General features: G+C 44.6%; 1 protein-coding gene across 1 annotated transcript in view; it reads right to left on the bottom strand.

Annotated features, from left to right (window-relative positions):
* Positions 1 to 2,509: 2,509 nt before the first annotated feature.
* MAP6 (microtubule associated protein 6) overlaps positions 2,510 to 17,570 on the bottom strand; it is a 60,726-nt gene continuing 45,665 nt past the window's right edge. Inside the window, exon 4 of the mRNA XM_081002234.1 lies at positions 2,510 to 2,715. Within this exon, the coding sequence (XP_080858360.1) occupies positions 2,616 to 2,715 (100 nt within the window). The 3' untranslated portion in view covers positions 2,510 to 2,615. The remainder of the gene's footprint in view (positions 2,716 to 17,570) is intronic.

Consider the following 17,570-nt stretch of genomic DNA (forward strand, 5'->3'; position numbering starts at 1 on the left):
GCTCCCCAGATGTTGTTGGGCTACAAATCCCCAGCATCCCTAGCTAGCAGGACCAGTGGTCATGGATGACAGGAGTTGCAGACCAACTGCATCTGGGGAGCCAAGGTCGAGAAAGGCTGGGTTAGAGTGTTGGGCCTGAAGACAAGGGGTTCAAATTCCCACTCAGCCATGGAATCGTAGAACCGTAAAGTTGGAAGGGAACCCAAGGCTCATCTAGTCCAATGGAGGAATCTGAATCATGTATGCCACCTTGGGGAAAATAAGGTGGGATATAGAAAGAAAGAAAGAAAGAAAGAAAGAAAGAAAGAAAGAGAGAAAGAAAGATCCTTGCTGAATCAGGCCAAAGCTTCCTGTTCTCACAGTGGCTAACCTGATGTCCCATTTGGGAAACCCCTCCAGGAGGACCTGAGATCTGTGGGATATATCCAGTCTCATATAACCAACATGCTTAACTCTAATTAATGCATGAAGGGGTTAAGACCATAGAGTAAGCTGTCCTGCTAGGCTTAGCTAGGTCACACCTACTCACACTGGGAGGAAGTGCTACCAGACTCTTTGTTCTTTCTCTTCCACCATGTGAACCCTTCCAATGCGGGCGTCTGAGCTACGTTGCTCCAATCCCAGGCCGTGTGGCTTTAGCAAGCCACCTCTCTGTTTCTCTACAGATAATTTAGAAACCATTTTTGAAACTAAGTTGTCTGTCTTGCTGCTGTGTGGAAAAGCACATGACTCTGACCTTTGAAGAGTTTGTAAGTAAATCATTTTTCAAGTTACCAAATGTGCAGTCTCTTTCTATGCTAAGGGAAGTGGGGAACTTTGGAAGCAACTTTGGGTGAGCTCCCATTGCTTGGTCCCTGCTCCTGCCAACCTAGCAGTTCAAAAGCATGCCAAAGTGCAAGTAGATACCTTCCAGCGGGAAGGTAAACGGCGTTTCCGTGTACTGCTCTGGTTCGCCAGAAGCGGCTTAGTCATGCTGGCCACATGACCCGGAAGCTGTATGCCGGCTCCCTCAGCCAGTAAAGCGAGATGAGCGCCGCAACCCCAGAGTCGGCCACGACTGGACCTAATGGTCAGGGGTCCCTTTACCTTTACCTTTATCCATGCATGTTCAGAGTAGTCTTTGTAGTTAACAGGATTTCTTCTGATCTGACTTTGTCCCATGTGGGGTTTTTTTGAAATGCTCAGAGGAAATCTGATTGGTTCTTATGAACACTGTGTAAAAAGTTATTTTGTGAATAAAACGACCTGGGCCGAGGGGTGGAGAGGATTATTATGGGCACCTCCTCCCAGAGTCTTGCTGGTCAAGCCTCATGTGTATTCTATTAATCAGAGTCCAATCCTTCCTTGTTTTGAGAACGCTACAACTTAGAAGGGGATATTTTAAAAGTCTAAGAGGTTACATTCCCACTCTTCACTTTGATGAATGTTTTGCGATTTTAAATCTGTTGGGGTTCTCTCCTGAAAAGTACTTGCCCTGAACCTGGATCTAGGCATCCAGAGAGCTATCCTTTTACCACTAAAATATTTTTCTCCCCTTTCAAACAATTGGAAACAAGATCTACAGTGCTCAGCCCGCTAGGAATCCCTAGTAATTGGCCTGTAAAGGCACAGAGCCTTTAGCAGCAGAGATTTGGAAGTTTACTCTTTAAAACAGGCACGGCAGACTGGGGGCGGCTGCCGAGACCATATAACACCGGTCCTGAAAGCCCTGCGTTGGCTCCCAGTATGTTTCTGAGCACAATTCAAAGTGTTGGTGTTGACCTTGAAAGCCCTAAACGGCCTCGGCCCAGTAGACCTGAAGGAGCGTCTCCACCCCCATCGTTCTGCCCGGACACTGAGGTCCAGCGCCGAGGGCCTTCTGGCAGTTCCCTCACTGCAAGAAGCCAAGTTACAGGGAACCAGGCAGAGGGCCTTCTCAGTGGTGGCACCCGCCCTGTGGAATGCCCTCCCATCGGATGTCTAAGAGAACAACAACTACCAGACATTTAGAAGACATCTGAAGGCAGCCCTCTTTAGGGAAGTTTTAATGTGTGACATTTTAATGTATTTTTAATCTTTGTTGGAAGCCGGCCAGAGTGGCTGGGGAAACCCACCAGATGGGTGGGGTACAAATAATAAATTACTATCACTATTACTATTACTATTACTATTACTATTACTATTACTATTACTACAGTGGTACCTCAGGTTAAGCACTTAATTTGTTCCGGAGGTCCGTTCTTAACCTGAAACTGTTCTTAACCTGAAGCACCACTTTGGCTAATGGGGCCTCCCGCTGCTGCCACGCTGCCACCGCGCTATTTCTGTTCTCATCCTGAAGCAAAGTTCTTAACCTGAAGCACTATTTCTAGGTTAGCGGAGTCTGTAACCTGAAGCGTATGTTGTTACCACCGTATTACTTTTTGCTCTCCAGATGTTGTCAAAATCCAACCCTCGCCATTTTCATCTGAGGAAACAACTTGATGGAATGAATCCAGACACAATTCTGCAAATGATTCCAGAGACAACAGAGGATCTAGCACCACTTTATTGATTTTTGAATTATTATTTTTTGTACTATGATTCAAATAAGTCTTTTATACGTTTCATGCAGGCTACATGCTTGTCCCGACTGCTTACTCAGGAATGGAAGGCAGGGGCTTAACCTCGACCAGTTGGTCCCGTCCTAAGGAAATGGGTTCCTTGTCTGTAGCACCGGTTGTTTTAATGGAGGCACTGAAAGCAAAAAAAGAGAAAGAAGTCATCATGCCACAAGACTGACCTAGTCTGTCACACATAAAAGCAGCAGAACTTGCAATCATTTGCGTAGCGTGGAACTGCAGAATGTGGTCCGTAGGCAGCCAACTAAGGTGTCATCGGGTTGCAGCCGGCTAAGAAGCTACCGAAATCTGTCGCCATTCTTCTACTGTTGGTGATTGCTGCTGTTTCCAAACCCATAGCTGTCAAGCGTCCCTTATTTGGTGGGACAGTCCCTTATCCCAGTGCCATGTCCCGCTGCTGTCCCTTATTGATGATGTCCCTTAAATAAGCTACTGATGATGTCCCTTAAATAAGCTACCCTTTCTATGTCCAGCTGTCCTTTGTCAACAACAAATTGTTGCTGTTTTTTTGTGTTGAATATATGCTATATGGTAATTTATGGACCTAATAGGTATCTAAAGCCATTTGCACGCAACAAAATATGTATTTTATCAAAGTAATTGTTGATCCCTTATTTTGGCTGCTGATCCCTTGTTTTTGAGGCTGCTGGTCCCTTATTTTCAAATCTGTAAGTTGACAGCTATGTCCAAACCTGGGCTAGCAGCAGGTAATGGAATATGCAGAAATAGCCAAACTAAGGGGGGAAATTCGACAACAGGGCGAGGAAACATTTCAAAAAGAATGGGGAAAATTTATGTTGTATATAGGAAAGATAAGATGAAATAGTAAAACCAGTAGAATTGGAAACAAACCTCAAAGTGGGAAAGATTAAGAAAAGTGATGGATAATGAAAATAAGAAGAAGCAAAATGTATAAGGAAAGTAATATAATGAACAGCCGTGGTAAATGAATACAGACAACAAGAATTGTATAAACATGAGGACTTATTTGTTTATGGATACACTATGGAGAAATATGGAAAATGGGTAACAATATATAAAATGGAAGAAAAAAATGCGGAAACATTATATGTGATATAAAAAACCAGAAGAAGGAAGGAGGGAAGTCAGCTCTGAAGAGCAAATATCAATGTAAAATGCAATACAATATGTGTATGTGGAGTATCTAATTGAAAAACTAATAAAGATTATTTAAAAAAAGAAGCAGCAGCTACCGAAATCAATAAACATCACTGTCTGTAGTCCATTACTCCAATGGGTCTACTCTGAGCATGACTTTGTTGGATAAAAACTCATAAAAACAATTCATTGGGTAGGGTTGCCATATGTCTGGATTTCCCTGGACATGTCTGAGATTCCAATAATGAATTTCGGGAAATTGGGAAATGTCTGGATTTTCGAAACTTTTCCCCAAAACTCAACAACCTTTCTTAAATTTATTTTTACTTCTTGAAATGTGGCAAGCTTATCATAGGGTGTTTCTGCTCTCAAAGGTTGGCCTAAACTGGAGCTACTAAGCTAGGCTGGTTTTATGGCATGTTGAGCCCTCTGTGAGTTCAATACCTCCCCTATCCAATATTGGCTATTTAATGGATTTGCCATTTATTATTACTTGCATAGAAAGCCAAACAACTCCCCAAACTGTCTACTTAATGAGAAAATTAGAACTATGCTCCTGTCAACAGCTGCGTGTAATGGAGCCATGTTGAAACTGGCTTTTGATATCGCACCCTGAAGGCTTACAATATGGAAGAAGATTCACATTTTATATATGAATAATCCTTTGTGAAAGTGTTTATTTCGTTACGGGGCTGTAGCCAAAAGGTGGACAATAACTGAAGAGCCCAAAAAAATCCAGAGTTGTATTTCTTTGGGTCATTTTCTTTTTAAACTCAGATAATACGGCTCCTAAACAGCCCGATATCCAAAGGAAGATGATGTATATTCTAGTCTGAGGCCTGGCCCCTGTTGTAGATGAGAGATAGTCAGTCCCTAAGCGGGGAAAATTTCTAATCTGCTTTTGCAAGCTTCACCTCGACATCCTTATGTTGAAATTTCAACCACATATTTTGGAGTTTATTCAAAATGACACCCAGGCCGTTTGCTTCCCTTTAAAGCAAAAGGTAAAGGTAAAGGGATCCCTGACCATTAGGTCCAGTCATGTCCGACTCTGGGGTTGCGGCGCTCATCTCGCTTTATTGGCTGAGGAAGCCGGCGTACAGCTTCCGGGTCATGTGGCTAGCATGACTAAGCTGCTTCTGGCAAACCAGAGCAGCGCACGGAAACGCCGTTTACCTTCCTGCCGGAGTGGTACCTATTTATCTACTTGCACTTTGATGTGCTTTTGAACTGCTAGGTGGGCAGGAGCAGGGACCGAGCAACGGGAGCTCACCCCGTCGCGGGGATTTGAACCGCCGACCTTCTGATCGGCAAGTCCTAGGCTCTGTGGTTTAACCCACAGCGCCACCCGCGTCCCCCAAAAGGTAGAGGCTGGGAAATAGGAACCCCTTTGGCATCTATGAAGAATGAATTTGCCAGGATGTGCTACACTGTACAGAAAATTCTGATAGGTCATAGTGAAGACTTGACTGCACAGAGAGAGAGAGAGAAAAGACCAGAGATGGCTAGATACTTTGACTCTCCCTCGCTTGCAAAGCTTTCCCCAAAATGACCCACTTGGTTCACATCTGCGTGTCACAAATAATCTCTCTCTCTGTGTTATAGTTGTTATCATGCTTTTGCATGTCTTTATGGCATTTTAATCTCCTGGGTCCTGTTTTAGAGATGTTTATCGTGTGAATTGGGTGGGAAATCTGTGTGGGAGGGAAGGGTTAATTCCCCCCCTCCAATGTGCCATGGTTTCCATCTTTAAAAGATGAAGGAAAATAATCAGCAGGAGGTGCAGTCACCCGTCTTCTTGCAAAAGCCCATAATATGTTTGAACACCCCCAGTGCTGGTCCAAGGTTTAGTGGATTTGCTAAGGAGATTTGCAGCATCCATTAAGCGGAAAGATCCAGTGGTCACAATCCAAGTGAATTGCATGAATTGCATTGGGATTGGTCGTCTTAACTCTTGTTTACGATAGGAGCATTTTCTTTTGTTTCTTAAGTATCTGTACAGGACTCTAAGTGGCAATTTCCAAAGCCAAGTCGGACATTTTGTGGAACCGAATTCTTGGCAAAACCGGGTTAAGTTCTTGAGAGCATCTTGAACGTGAAAACATTTATTATGGTGTGTGCTTGCGTAGGCGTGAGAGACAAAGAGAATTTCTGGGTGTGCGAGGCATTTATTTTATGGGAATTTAATGTAAAGAATGCAACTTATTCTTAGGGACCAGGCAAGAAAGAGAGCTGATGATCAACACCAGGTCCTGTCTCTGAGCTTCCTACAACAGCTGGCTCACTGCTAGAGGTGGGTGAATTTGTTAATTATGGTTTCTTCATTTCTCATTTTCTCAGCCCACTATAATTCTGCTTAAGTTCGCAGTTAAAGGAACAACTCCTTGTGAATATTCAGCACACATGTTAATTCCTCTTTATCCCAATATATGCATTTTTTTGTATGCAATTTTGTCTCATATATGCATTTTCACACTTAATTCCCCCTAACAATTTTTGTACACACTTTTTGGTTGCTGAACTGCATTGCAAAATTCAGAGAAGTGTGGATGTCAACGGCGACCTGTGTTAAAGTTTGCTAATTGTTTCAGGAAGTGCAGATTAAGTAAGTATGCATCGAAATGCAATCCAAACCAAATCTCTTCCCCATCCTTGCTGACTGCTGTGGTGACAAAAAACTCCTTTTGCAGTTTTTCCAAATTCAGTGCAAGTGGAGATTTCCCCCCAATAGCTCTGGTTACTTCTTTCCCCTGCTTTTAGTTCGGCGCTCAGAACCAAAATTATTTCCGGCCTTCCTCTAAATAAAAGCGAGCCCTCATGAAGCATGGATTTATTCCATTTGCTTGTTTCATCTGAGGTTTTCCTTCAAACATTTTGTGGTGTTTGTCTAAATCAGGCTTTGTCCAGGACAGTCGGGGTGCTTTCGTCTCCAGCGACAGGCTAGAAGATGTTTTGCTGCCTGAGGCAAAGGACAAAATGGCTAAACCAGCCCATTTCATGTGCAGTAGCTGGGCTGGCTGACAGCTGAATCTTATTTCAACACTGGGAATGGGACCGTGTCCGTCTGTGGGCAGCAAGCGGAAACTACAACTAATCCAGAATGTGGCAGCTAGACTGGTGACTGGGAGCGGCCGCCGAGACCACATAACACCAGTCTTGAAAGACCTCCATTGGCTCCCAGTATGTTTCCGAGCACAATTCAAAGTGTTGGTGCTGACCTTTAAAGCCCTAAATGGCCTCGGTCTTGTATATCTGAAGGAGCGTCTCCACCTCCATCGTTCTGCCCGGACACTGAGGTCCAGTTCCAAGGGCCTTCTGGCAGTTCCCTCACTGAGAGAAGCCAAGTTACAGGGAACCAGGCAGAGGGCCTTTTCGGTAGTGGCACCCACCCTGTGGAATGCCCTCCCACCAGATGTCAAAGAGAACAACAACTACCAGACTTTTAGAAGACATCTGAAGGCGGCCCTGTTTAGGGAAGCTTTTAATGTTTGATGTATTACTGTATTTTAATATTTTGTTGGAAGCCACCCAGAGTGGCTGGGGAAGCCCAGCCAGATGGGCAGGGTATTAATAATAATAATAATAATAATAATAATAATAATAATAAAAACTGTACATTTAAATGAGTCGTAAGGGAACAAGAGGGTCATATCTGTGGGAAGTGAAACACATAGCAGTCAAGTACAGTGGTACCTCAGGTTAAGAACTTAGTTCGTTCTGGAGGTCCGTTCTTAACCTGAGATACCACTTTAGCTAATGGGGTCTACCGCTGCCGCCGCCGCCCAATTTCTGTTCTCATCCTGAAGCAAAGTTCTTAACCCAAGGTAGTATTTCTGGTTTAGTCTGTAACTTGAAGCGTCTGTAACCTGAAGTGTCTGTAACCTGAGGTACCACTGTACAACATTCCTAGAACGGACAAGTTAGGGGATGCTTTGTACCAGCCAGGAGAAAACTTCCAGTTTCCTCCTGAGCTGGGATAAACTTCCTCTGCATGTGACTAGATGTGGGCTTGGCCTAATTTGGGTTGAGTAAGGTTAATAGACACCCCCATTTTCCTGGGGACAATCCCCGGATTTACAAATCAGTCCCCTTACAAAATCCATCTATTTAGTAGGAAGTTGAAAAGTGTCCCCGGATTCATTGAAAAAAATCTGATAACTTTAGGGTAGGGGAGCACACGTTCGTCTTATTTTTATTCATTTTTGCCTTGTACCAGGACAAAGTTGAGAGGCTAGAGTTGTCGTATTTCAAAAGGTAAAATTCCTGACACCCGCAAAGAAATTGTTGAGGTTTTTTTTCTAACGAAACCTCCCAAAATTTTTGGAGTACAAACTGTTGAGCTTTCTGCTTTCTTCGGGAAACCTATCCCCCAAATAGTGATTTGAGCCATTGTGTTGCCACGCATCCAAGTTTCTCCTGACATTTTGCCGCTTCGCCAAAATCCCGCCCCCTGATGCCATTTTTTTGCACCAGAAATGTATGGCAAACCTCTGAGAAGTGCCTACGGTTAAAGCTGAGATGGGATGTGAACCTGAAGTCTCACAAATTGCAGCGCCACACTGATACCCCTTTTCGCACACCACACAGTGCAAGTATGCTAGATGAAGTCAGAGGGTACACGGTCCTTACACAATGTGTGAACTGGGTCTTAGCTGCATTTTTAGGTTGGCACAACGGCATTTATCCCCCTCCTGGTATGCAGGCTGAGACCCTACCTGCCCGCAGACTGTCTTGCCAGAGTGGTGCATGCTCTAGTTATCTCCCGCTTAGACTACTGCAATGCACTCTACGTGGGGCTACCTTTGACGGTGATCCAGAAACTGCAACTAATCCAGAATGCGGCAGCTAGACTGGTGACTAGGAGCGGCCACCGAGACCATATAACATTGGTCTTGAAAGACCTACACTGGCTCCCAGTACGTTTCCGAGCACAATTCAAAGTGTTGGTACTGACCTTGAAAGCCCTAAACGGCCTCGGCCCAGTATACCTGAAGGACCGTCTTCACCTTCATCATTCAGCCCGGACACTGAGGTCCAGCTCCGAGGGCCTTCTGGCGGTTCCCTCATTGCGAGAAGTCAAGTTACAGGGCCTTCTCGGTGGTGGCACCCGCCCTGTGGAACACCCTCCCATCAGATGTCAAAGCGATAAACAACTACCTGACATTCAGAAGACATCTTAAGGCAGCCCTGTTCAGGGAAGTTTTTAATGTGTGACATTTTAAGTGTATTTTTGGTCTCTGTGGAAGCCGCCCAGAGTGGCTGGGGAAACCCAGCCAGATGGGCGGGGTACAAATAATAAATTATTATTATTATTATTATTATTATTATTATTATTATTATTATTATCTTGTTTCGTTTCATTTACAACCCAATTTTCCTCCAAGGTACTCCAAGCAGCCCACACGGTTCTCGCCATTTCCCACCTCAACATCACAACACCCCGGTGAGGTAGGGCAGTATACATCTCGCCTAAGAAACTCTCCCTAGTTGAGAGGGGATTTGAACCCGCACCTCCTCGGTCCTAGAAGGACACTCTGCCCCCTGTTTCTAGAAAGGGGAATGACCCATGAGGGGAGATCTACCTGACAACAGTGCTGGAAAACTATGCTGTCTTATAGGCTGAGTAGAATTGGATCCAATAAAAATGGATTTGGGAGGCGAGGAGAGGGGAAAACGTCTTAAAATACTTCAGTTGTGCAAAGCCACATATTGGAAGGCCAAACATTAGTTTGGAATGTAAAAAGATAGATTGTCCAATTTGAAATTATTAGAGGATTTTCAATGTTGAGTGGAGGCAATGCTTTCCCCCCCCTTGAAAAATGTTTAGGGGTACTCTCATTTTGACTCAAGAAAATCACCATTTTATACTTCAAATCAGCAAAAACAAATACAGTAACTGGACAAAAGTACAAAGATTCACAAAATGTTTAGGGGTGTGCGTCCCCCTGTGTTCCACTGAGTGGAGGTATTAGAGTTTGGCATCTTTTCATGTATTTGTAGACGAAATTTGAAAGAAGAAGACTCCAGGGTTCAGCCCAAGACATGCCATCTTTGAAACCCAACACATCACATTGCTATGCCCTTGACAGCCACACCGTTGAGCAAAATGTTTAATAAAACCATCCTCCGATGGTCACAATATGCACCCACATTTTTAAAAAAGGATTGTTTGAGCCTCCACACAAAACGGGAGATTCTTGTCACACATGTAACATCAAAAAAAAGTTGTCGGGTGTTTTTAAGAGAAGCTTTTGTGGTGGGGCAAGGTCGCAACACACAGAAAGTTCTTCCCACGTGATCGCGTTGGGTGGAATCCCAATCAAACATCCACCATTTTCTCCTTTGGTCTCCGGTGAAAGAGTGTGGCAGGGACTTCGTCAGGTAATGTTCCCATAAGCAAAGAGTTCTCAGAAAATGCATTCAAGAGTTTATCTTGCTGTTCACATTAACTGCTTCCTAAGGGTCGGGTTAGGGACGCGGGTGGCACTGTGGTCTAAACCACAGAGCCTAGGACTTGCTGATCAGAAGGACGGCGGTTCGAATCCCCGCAACGGGGTGAGCTCCCGTTGCTCAGTCCCTGCTCCTGCCAAACTAGCAGTTTGAAAGCACGTCAAAGCGCAAGTAGATAAATAGGTACCGCTCCGGCGGGAAGGTAAACAGCATTTCCGTGTGCTGCTCTGGTTCGCCAGAAGCAGCTTAGTCCTGCTGGCCACATGACCCGGAAGCTGTACGCCGGCTCCCTCGGCCAATAAAGCGAGATGAGCGCTGCAACCCCAGAGTCGGTCACAACTGGACTTAATGGTCAGGAGTCCCTTTACCTTTAATGGTTGGGTTTAGTTGGACAAGCTGTTCCTGTGACAACTGCATTCATTACAAGATGGCCTATGAGGGAGGCTGCCTTACCCTACATAATATTATCTCGGTTTCCTTCCATTCAAGGAAATGAAGAAGAGGTTTTGTGGAGAGCAACATCTATAAGCACCAAGGCAAACTCAAAAGGCCGTGATCCCAGGCACCTTTGCTTGTTCCTACACAAAAAGGTTCCGAGTTCCAATCTCACTGCTGTTGGTAAACAGATACCTACTGTAGTAGATGAATGATGAACCCTTTCAAGAAAGCACTAAAGCCTGTTTGCTGACAATGGGGGCTTGTGCTTTTCATTTATATGTGTGGATTTGATTGTTTTATGCCTTTGAAAACCTATATCGAACAGTAAAAGCCACCAACCAGTTCATCGATGCAATTAAAATAGTTTCCCATGATTTGCGGCATAGCTGCTGGGATTTGCACCAATAACCTGCTATACTTCTCCGGCCAATAAAATGTGTGTTTAAGATGCAACTGTCAATTTTGTGGCAGTTCATGTGCCACTAGACCTCAGCATGGGCGCCTTTCTGAGATCTGTAGGAGGCATAATATTGTAATAAAGCAAACCTGCCACGCAGGGTTAGGCCTGAGGACAATTTTCTCGCAAGTTCCCTCACTCATTCCTCACTGCAAAAGAATACACCAGAACCAAAGGCTGCCAAAACAATGGAGAAGAAATACCTTTAACTTGCAGCTAGGGGACAGTGGCTATGTCCATCTTGGTACCTCATTTCCCCAGTCTTAAAATTCAGTTCTCCACATTACGTTTGCATATATATATATATAGACTTCATGAAAATTCCCCAGCATTTTAGTGCATCCCCCCCTCCCACCCCAAACATATTTATATATGCAATTTTGCCTAATATTCACATTTTTGCAAAACAGTTTCTCCTAACAGAGTGCTTTTTTGGTATGCTATTGTCACTAATAGGTAAAGGTACCCCTGCCCGTACGGGCCAGTCGTGTCCGACTCTAGGGTTGCACGCTCATCCCGCTCAAGAGGCCGGGAGCCAGCGCTGTCTGAAGACACTTCGGGTCACGTGGCCAGCGTGACGAAGCTGCAACTGGCGAGCCAGCACCAGTGCCGCACACGGAAACGCCGTTTACCTTCCCGCTATAAAGCGGTCCCTATTTATCTACTTGCACTTAGGGGTGCTTTCGAACTGCTAGGTGGGCAGGAGCTGGGACCGAACGACGGGAGCTCACCCCGCCGCGGGGATTTGAACCGCCGACCTTACGATCGGCAAGTCCTAGGCACTGAAGTTTTACCCACAGCGCCACCTGCGTCCCAATTGTCACTAATATATATATTTTAATGCACACCACCTTCTTCACCACAGTAATATTTGCCTGTTTGTGCACATTACTTGGCTAGAGAAATGTACTGCAACATTCAGAGAAGTGCGTGTTTGAAAAGGTGGCTGTGCAGTTTTGCAAAGTGTGAATTGCGTAGGCTTACTTTTAAATGCAAACTGAAGCAAACTTTTGACTCCATCCCTACTTTCCCCCTCTTCCAATTATTATTATTTTATTATTATTATTATTATTATTATTATTATTATTATTATTATTATTCCTAATTGATCAATCAGCTCAAGCTTGAAAGAGAACCAAACTTTGCAGAGCATTGTTCTCACGATTTCTCCCGGATGAAACTAAGGTCTCTTGTGGGACTTACCGTCAAAAAAGGAAACCTCTTTGGCTTACTCAATTCGGAGGGTAAAAACAAAAAAATCAAGGAAGTGGGTGTTTGTGTTCAGCATTTATTTATCGTTGTCCAGGAAGAAGAAGAAGAAGAAGAAAAAAGTGACCCTCTATTTGAACAAACACACCACAATCTATTGGCTATACATTAATATTGGTCTGGCTGTGATTATACTAACAGCAAAACTGAAGGCAGCACTGAGACAGTGAACTTTTAGCACAGTTTAGGGAGACAATTTCGCCCCCCCCCTTGGTGATAACGCAGCAGAATCGAGGCCACAAAATGTCCCTTAAGACAACTTGGCTCTGCCTCGCAGAATCATGAGCATGGATGCGCTTGTGAAAAGACCACACAATACCCCCCAACAGAAACACCGCAGATGAGCAAAGCGAGTGGTTGTGGAATTTATTTCAGTTTTTTTGTTTTTTTGCAAAGCCAAGGTGAGTGGGGGTGTCAACAAGCCGTGAAGAGGACTTTAAGCCCCATCTCACGCAAAAAAGAGGATATAACAGTACAAGGAAGGAGGTGATCAAACAAGCAGACGAGAAAGCGCAGGAATATTCAAAAGGAAACGAGAAGGGAAGCCAGCAAGCAAATATTTGTAAAAGGAATGCAAAGAATGAGGGAGTTACAGAAGTTTGCCGAGACACAGTTCGGAAGGAAAACCTGAATGGCGGAATGAAACTAAATCGTGTTTTGCATCCGAGACCACAGGAGGTTTCAGGTGCTGCTGCTGCAATATGTCGGTCTTAAAAGAGACACTTGGGTGTTCACCAGAGAAAAGATAAGTCATTAAAGGCCTCTTGCACCCTCCATGACCCACAAGAATTTTTTAAAATACAAAAACAAAACAAAACACACCTCCTTGTTTCATTAGACTGGAGTCTCCCCATGGACCGGTAGGGACATCTTAGAATCCTATAAGAGGGCAGGTGAGCATTTAAGCTGCCCAGTTATGCTTAATGGGGCTTTGGATCAAAGCAGAAAATGCATTAGTTCAGATTTGGCCAACCTTTGGCCCTCCAGATGTTGACGAACTACAACTCCCACCACCCCTGGTCATTGGCTATGCTTGCTAAAGCTGATGGGAGTTGTAGTTTGGAGATATCTGGCAGGTCCAAGGTTCCGTGCACTTGCATCAAATCAGTCTTTCCCAAACTTGGGTCTCCAGCTGTTTTTCGGACTACAACTCCCATCACCCCTAGCTAGCAAGGGATGATGGGAATTGTAGTCCGAAACCGGCAGGAAACGCTGAATTAGATCAACCTTTGCTAACCTGAGAGTTCTCAAATCAGCTCTAGCATCAGACTGGCAAAGATGCATATTTGAGGTGTGTGGTTTTTCCTTATTTAAGTGTGTGTGGTTTTTGTTCTTTGAACAGCCATCTCAGTGAGGAGGCGAGGTCAGGATTCGGATTGTGCAGGGAGAGGTGGGGCCACGCTTTTCCTCCTGCACCACTGTCCTGGTGAAAAGTGCACATGCACGCACACCTAAGATGCTATTCAGCCTGCGGAGGAAACTCCTGGTCTCCTGCCTTGTTCGGCTGCCTGAGCCAGGCTGAATCATATCCCAGTTCTGCCCAGGACTGGAGATAGCATACCGGTAGTATAACATTTTTCTATGGCTACCCTTTGCTCTGCGTATCAACTGACAGTGCTTCAAAGATCAAATGTAGCACCTTCTCCCTCCACTATCCAAATCCATTCCCTGTTCCTGTCCACCCAAATAAATATCTGTCACCCCAAATTTCCAAATACAGTGGTGCCTTGGTTCTCAAATGCCTTGGTCCTCAAACAACTTGGAACCCAAACCATGCAAACACGGAAGTAGATGTTCCAGTTTGCGAACTTTTTCCAGAAGCTGAACGTGCTCTGATTTGAGTGCCACCCTTCTGTTTTGAGTGTTACGCTGAGGTCTGTTTCTGCTATTTATTTTGCGTTTTTGTTTTTGCGGCTTCTTTGTTTTGTTTTTGTGACTCTGTGGAACCTAGTTCAGCTACTGATTGATTGATTGCGTGACTGCAGTACATTGTTTATTGCTTTCATTTTATGGGTCAATGGTCTCGTTAGTAAAATCCATGTCAAATTGCTGTGTTGTTTTTAAAAGTCCGGCACAAATTAATCCATTTTGCATTATTTTCTATGGGAAAGCACACCTTGGTTTTGGAACGCTTTGGTTTTGGAACAGACTTCCGGAACGGATTAAGTTTGAGAACCGAGGCACTACTGTGTGGCAGGAGAGAAAGGGAACGGATTTATTCCCTGCTTGAGCTGGGTATTTGAAACCCCCTGTTTAGCTGAGGAAAGGCTGATTCAATGCTTCCACTACGGTGAATTAGACTGCTGTGTCCAGCTGGCAGAAATTCAAGAAGAAAAATGGACCCAGGCCAGTTTTAAAGGCTGCGGATTCCTTAGGGTGATGGTGGTTAAGCGAAGGAGTTAAAAAAAAAAAAAAAGAACCTCTTTAGAAAAACAGAGATCTACCCCCTGGATCATGGCCCAACTTTTTGCTGCAGGGCTTTCATGGAGCATGTAGATGAGATGCTATCGCAGAATGAAGTAGCATCTTTTCAGAGCTGCAAATTTGTATAATCAAGCAATGTCCATGCAGATTCCCCCCCCCCCCTTTCCTTTTTAAAAAGCATTCTGAATAGCAAATGAGCATTATGGATCAATCAATGAAGCTCTCCACGATGCATGTATCTTTGTTGAGATTTTTTTTTCTTTTTAATGCATCACACATTTGCAATTATTTCTACGCTTCCTCATGGATATTCCTGCATTTCTCCAAAGCACTGGAGGTATAAGAACTTGCCACCGACCGACCGACCCGAACCTCCCACCCAACAACCCACAAACACACAAACCTGGCTATACTTAATACTCTACAAGTTCTAATATAGCTACACTTGGAGATACACCACAGAATTTGGTTACACATACTCTATAGCCGAAAGCATTCGGGAGCAAGCCTTAATAGAACACGTCACACACAAATACAGTACGGTTTTTGCATTCAGTTCAGGAGTCAAAGCCAAGCCCACAAACATTTGCTACCCAGTTATCATACAGCTCACCCCACCCTTACCCCCACCCCACCCCAGCCTCTGAGGCTGCAATCCTAAAACCTCCACTTACATGGGAGTAAGCCCGGCTGAATTCAATAGGCCTTACTTCTGGGCAGACATGGTTAGGTCTGCAGCCCGAGATCTGTTTTTCCCCTAACCTGGTTCTGCGGCAAAGACAGTATTTCTGCTTCTTTCTCAACTACCTCAAAAAATGTACATTCTGCAAATCTTGCGCTCTATAAATAATAATACTAAGAAAGATTCATGGGGTAGGGAGGGATGTGTGTGGAAGCCTTTCTCGAACATCTCCATAGCAACTGTGGACCTGGAAATTTGCCCTTTTGATCCATCCCAATCGCCCTTCCTGTTTCGTTAGTGTTCTTTTAAAAACTAATTGGCAATTTGAGGCCAAAGAGCAATTAAACCCAACGGCTGCTTCTCTGGACAGTGCATTATTATTTTTCCAATCGCTTGCAGTGATGTTCTTACTTGTACATTGGAGGAACCAGAAAAACAAACTAAAAACTGTTTTGTCTTTGACACAAGAAAGCCCCCAGGGCCTTTGATGAACCTACCCTGTATTTTCAGAACTCACCTGGAGAGATACTAACTAGTATTCTTCAAATTTGTGATGGTGGTTCAGCAGCGATCAGCTGACATTTGCATGACGCCATCGTCAGTTGCGTGACATCATCACGAGGTCATCTGCTGGTGCCGGCTGTCCTCAGCAGACTCCAGGTTTATACAGTCTCTCACATCACACCTGCGTGGATATCTGACATAGCATACATGTGACACACACAACGCTTGATCTGTCCTTTTTCGGAGGCGAAAATGTTGGGCAAATCATGACGTCGGTGCACATGGCTGCCAAGTGGAGATCTTGAAATTTCATGTTATTTTCAGCATGGGGTGGAAATGAGGAGAGTTCTCTGCTGTTGGCAAGGTATGAAACCAACCTCTGCTGAGGACAACCGGTCCCAACATGTGAGCTCAGGTAGGGCTAGGAGAGACCTCTGAAACCTGGGGAGTTGCTGCCAGCCAGTGTAGGGAATGCTGAGCAAGGTAGACCGAGGGCATGGTAGAATGCAGCTTTCTATGTGCCATAATCTGAAATCAGCAGGGTTCTGGCCATACCGTTTAGACTGATCACAGAAATCCCTGGGTCTTTTTTTATATTCTGGAAACCAAACCGTTCCCTTTTTATTTTCTGGTTTCTGATCTACCGTATTTTTCGCTCCACAAGACGCACCTAGTTTTTGGAGGAGGAAAGCAAGAAAAAAATATATTCTGAATCTCAAAAGCCAGAACAGCAAGAGGGATCGCTGCGCAGTGAAAGCAGCAATCCCTCTTGCTGTTCTGGCTTCTGGGATAGCTGCGCAGCCCGCATTCGCTCCGTAAGACGCACACACATTTCCCTCACTTTTTAGGAGGGAAAAAGTGAGTCTTATAGAGCAAAAAAATACGGTACTTCTGCAAGGTTTTCTACCCCTGAACCTCTGAGCTACGTGGATTTGTAAGCTGAAAAAGAGCATTTCCACTGGGAGATGTTTAACGTCGCCATTACAATTTTCGAAACCTCGCACGGTGCAGGCTGCAGATGTCCAAAGAAACTAGGTTAATGGGAATTGCACGGTTCCTCCCCCCTCTTTCCTTCTGTCATGCTTAGTAGAACTTTCTCCTAGTGACGTCACAACATGAGATGCTCTCCACTCTGATTGGCCGAGGCGGGGCTAGGAAATACGGGATGCTGTGACATCATAGCAAGCGCCACGTTCTCCTAAGGCATTGTGGGTGGGAAGGGGTGGGCCCTCAAATTCCAGGTCACGGGTTTTGCATCTGTCCTCAAAAATGAAGGGGCTGATCCTGGCCCCTTTCCAAATTGCTTAGGAGTGACAAGGCAGTCCCGTTCACCCCCACAGAAATGTAAATTACTTTGACTTTTAAAAAACACCGCAAGGAGGTTCGGGAGGGCTACCAGACAGATTATTTTTTACGCACGAACCAGTATTTATTTTACACCCTCTCTTAGTGGTATGAATTGAGGTTGTTCTTCCTCTGAGCTTTATAGGCTAAGGCATAAGAAAGGGGCGCTCGGGCAAAGACTAGTATTTGTTTTTAAGGGAGCTGGAAGTGGTCAAATGGGATTATGCTTTCAGTGTGTGAATACACACACACTCCCTTTGCCTCATTCTTGCCCCTGGGTCCA

The sequence above is a fragment of the Podarcis pityusensis genome (genome assembly GCF_964106645.2).
Source record: "Podarcis pityusensis genome assembly, chromosome: 4".
Lineage (NCBI taxonomy): Eukaryota > Metazoa > Chordata > Lepidosauria > Squamata > Lacertidae > Podarcis > Podarcis pityusensis.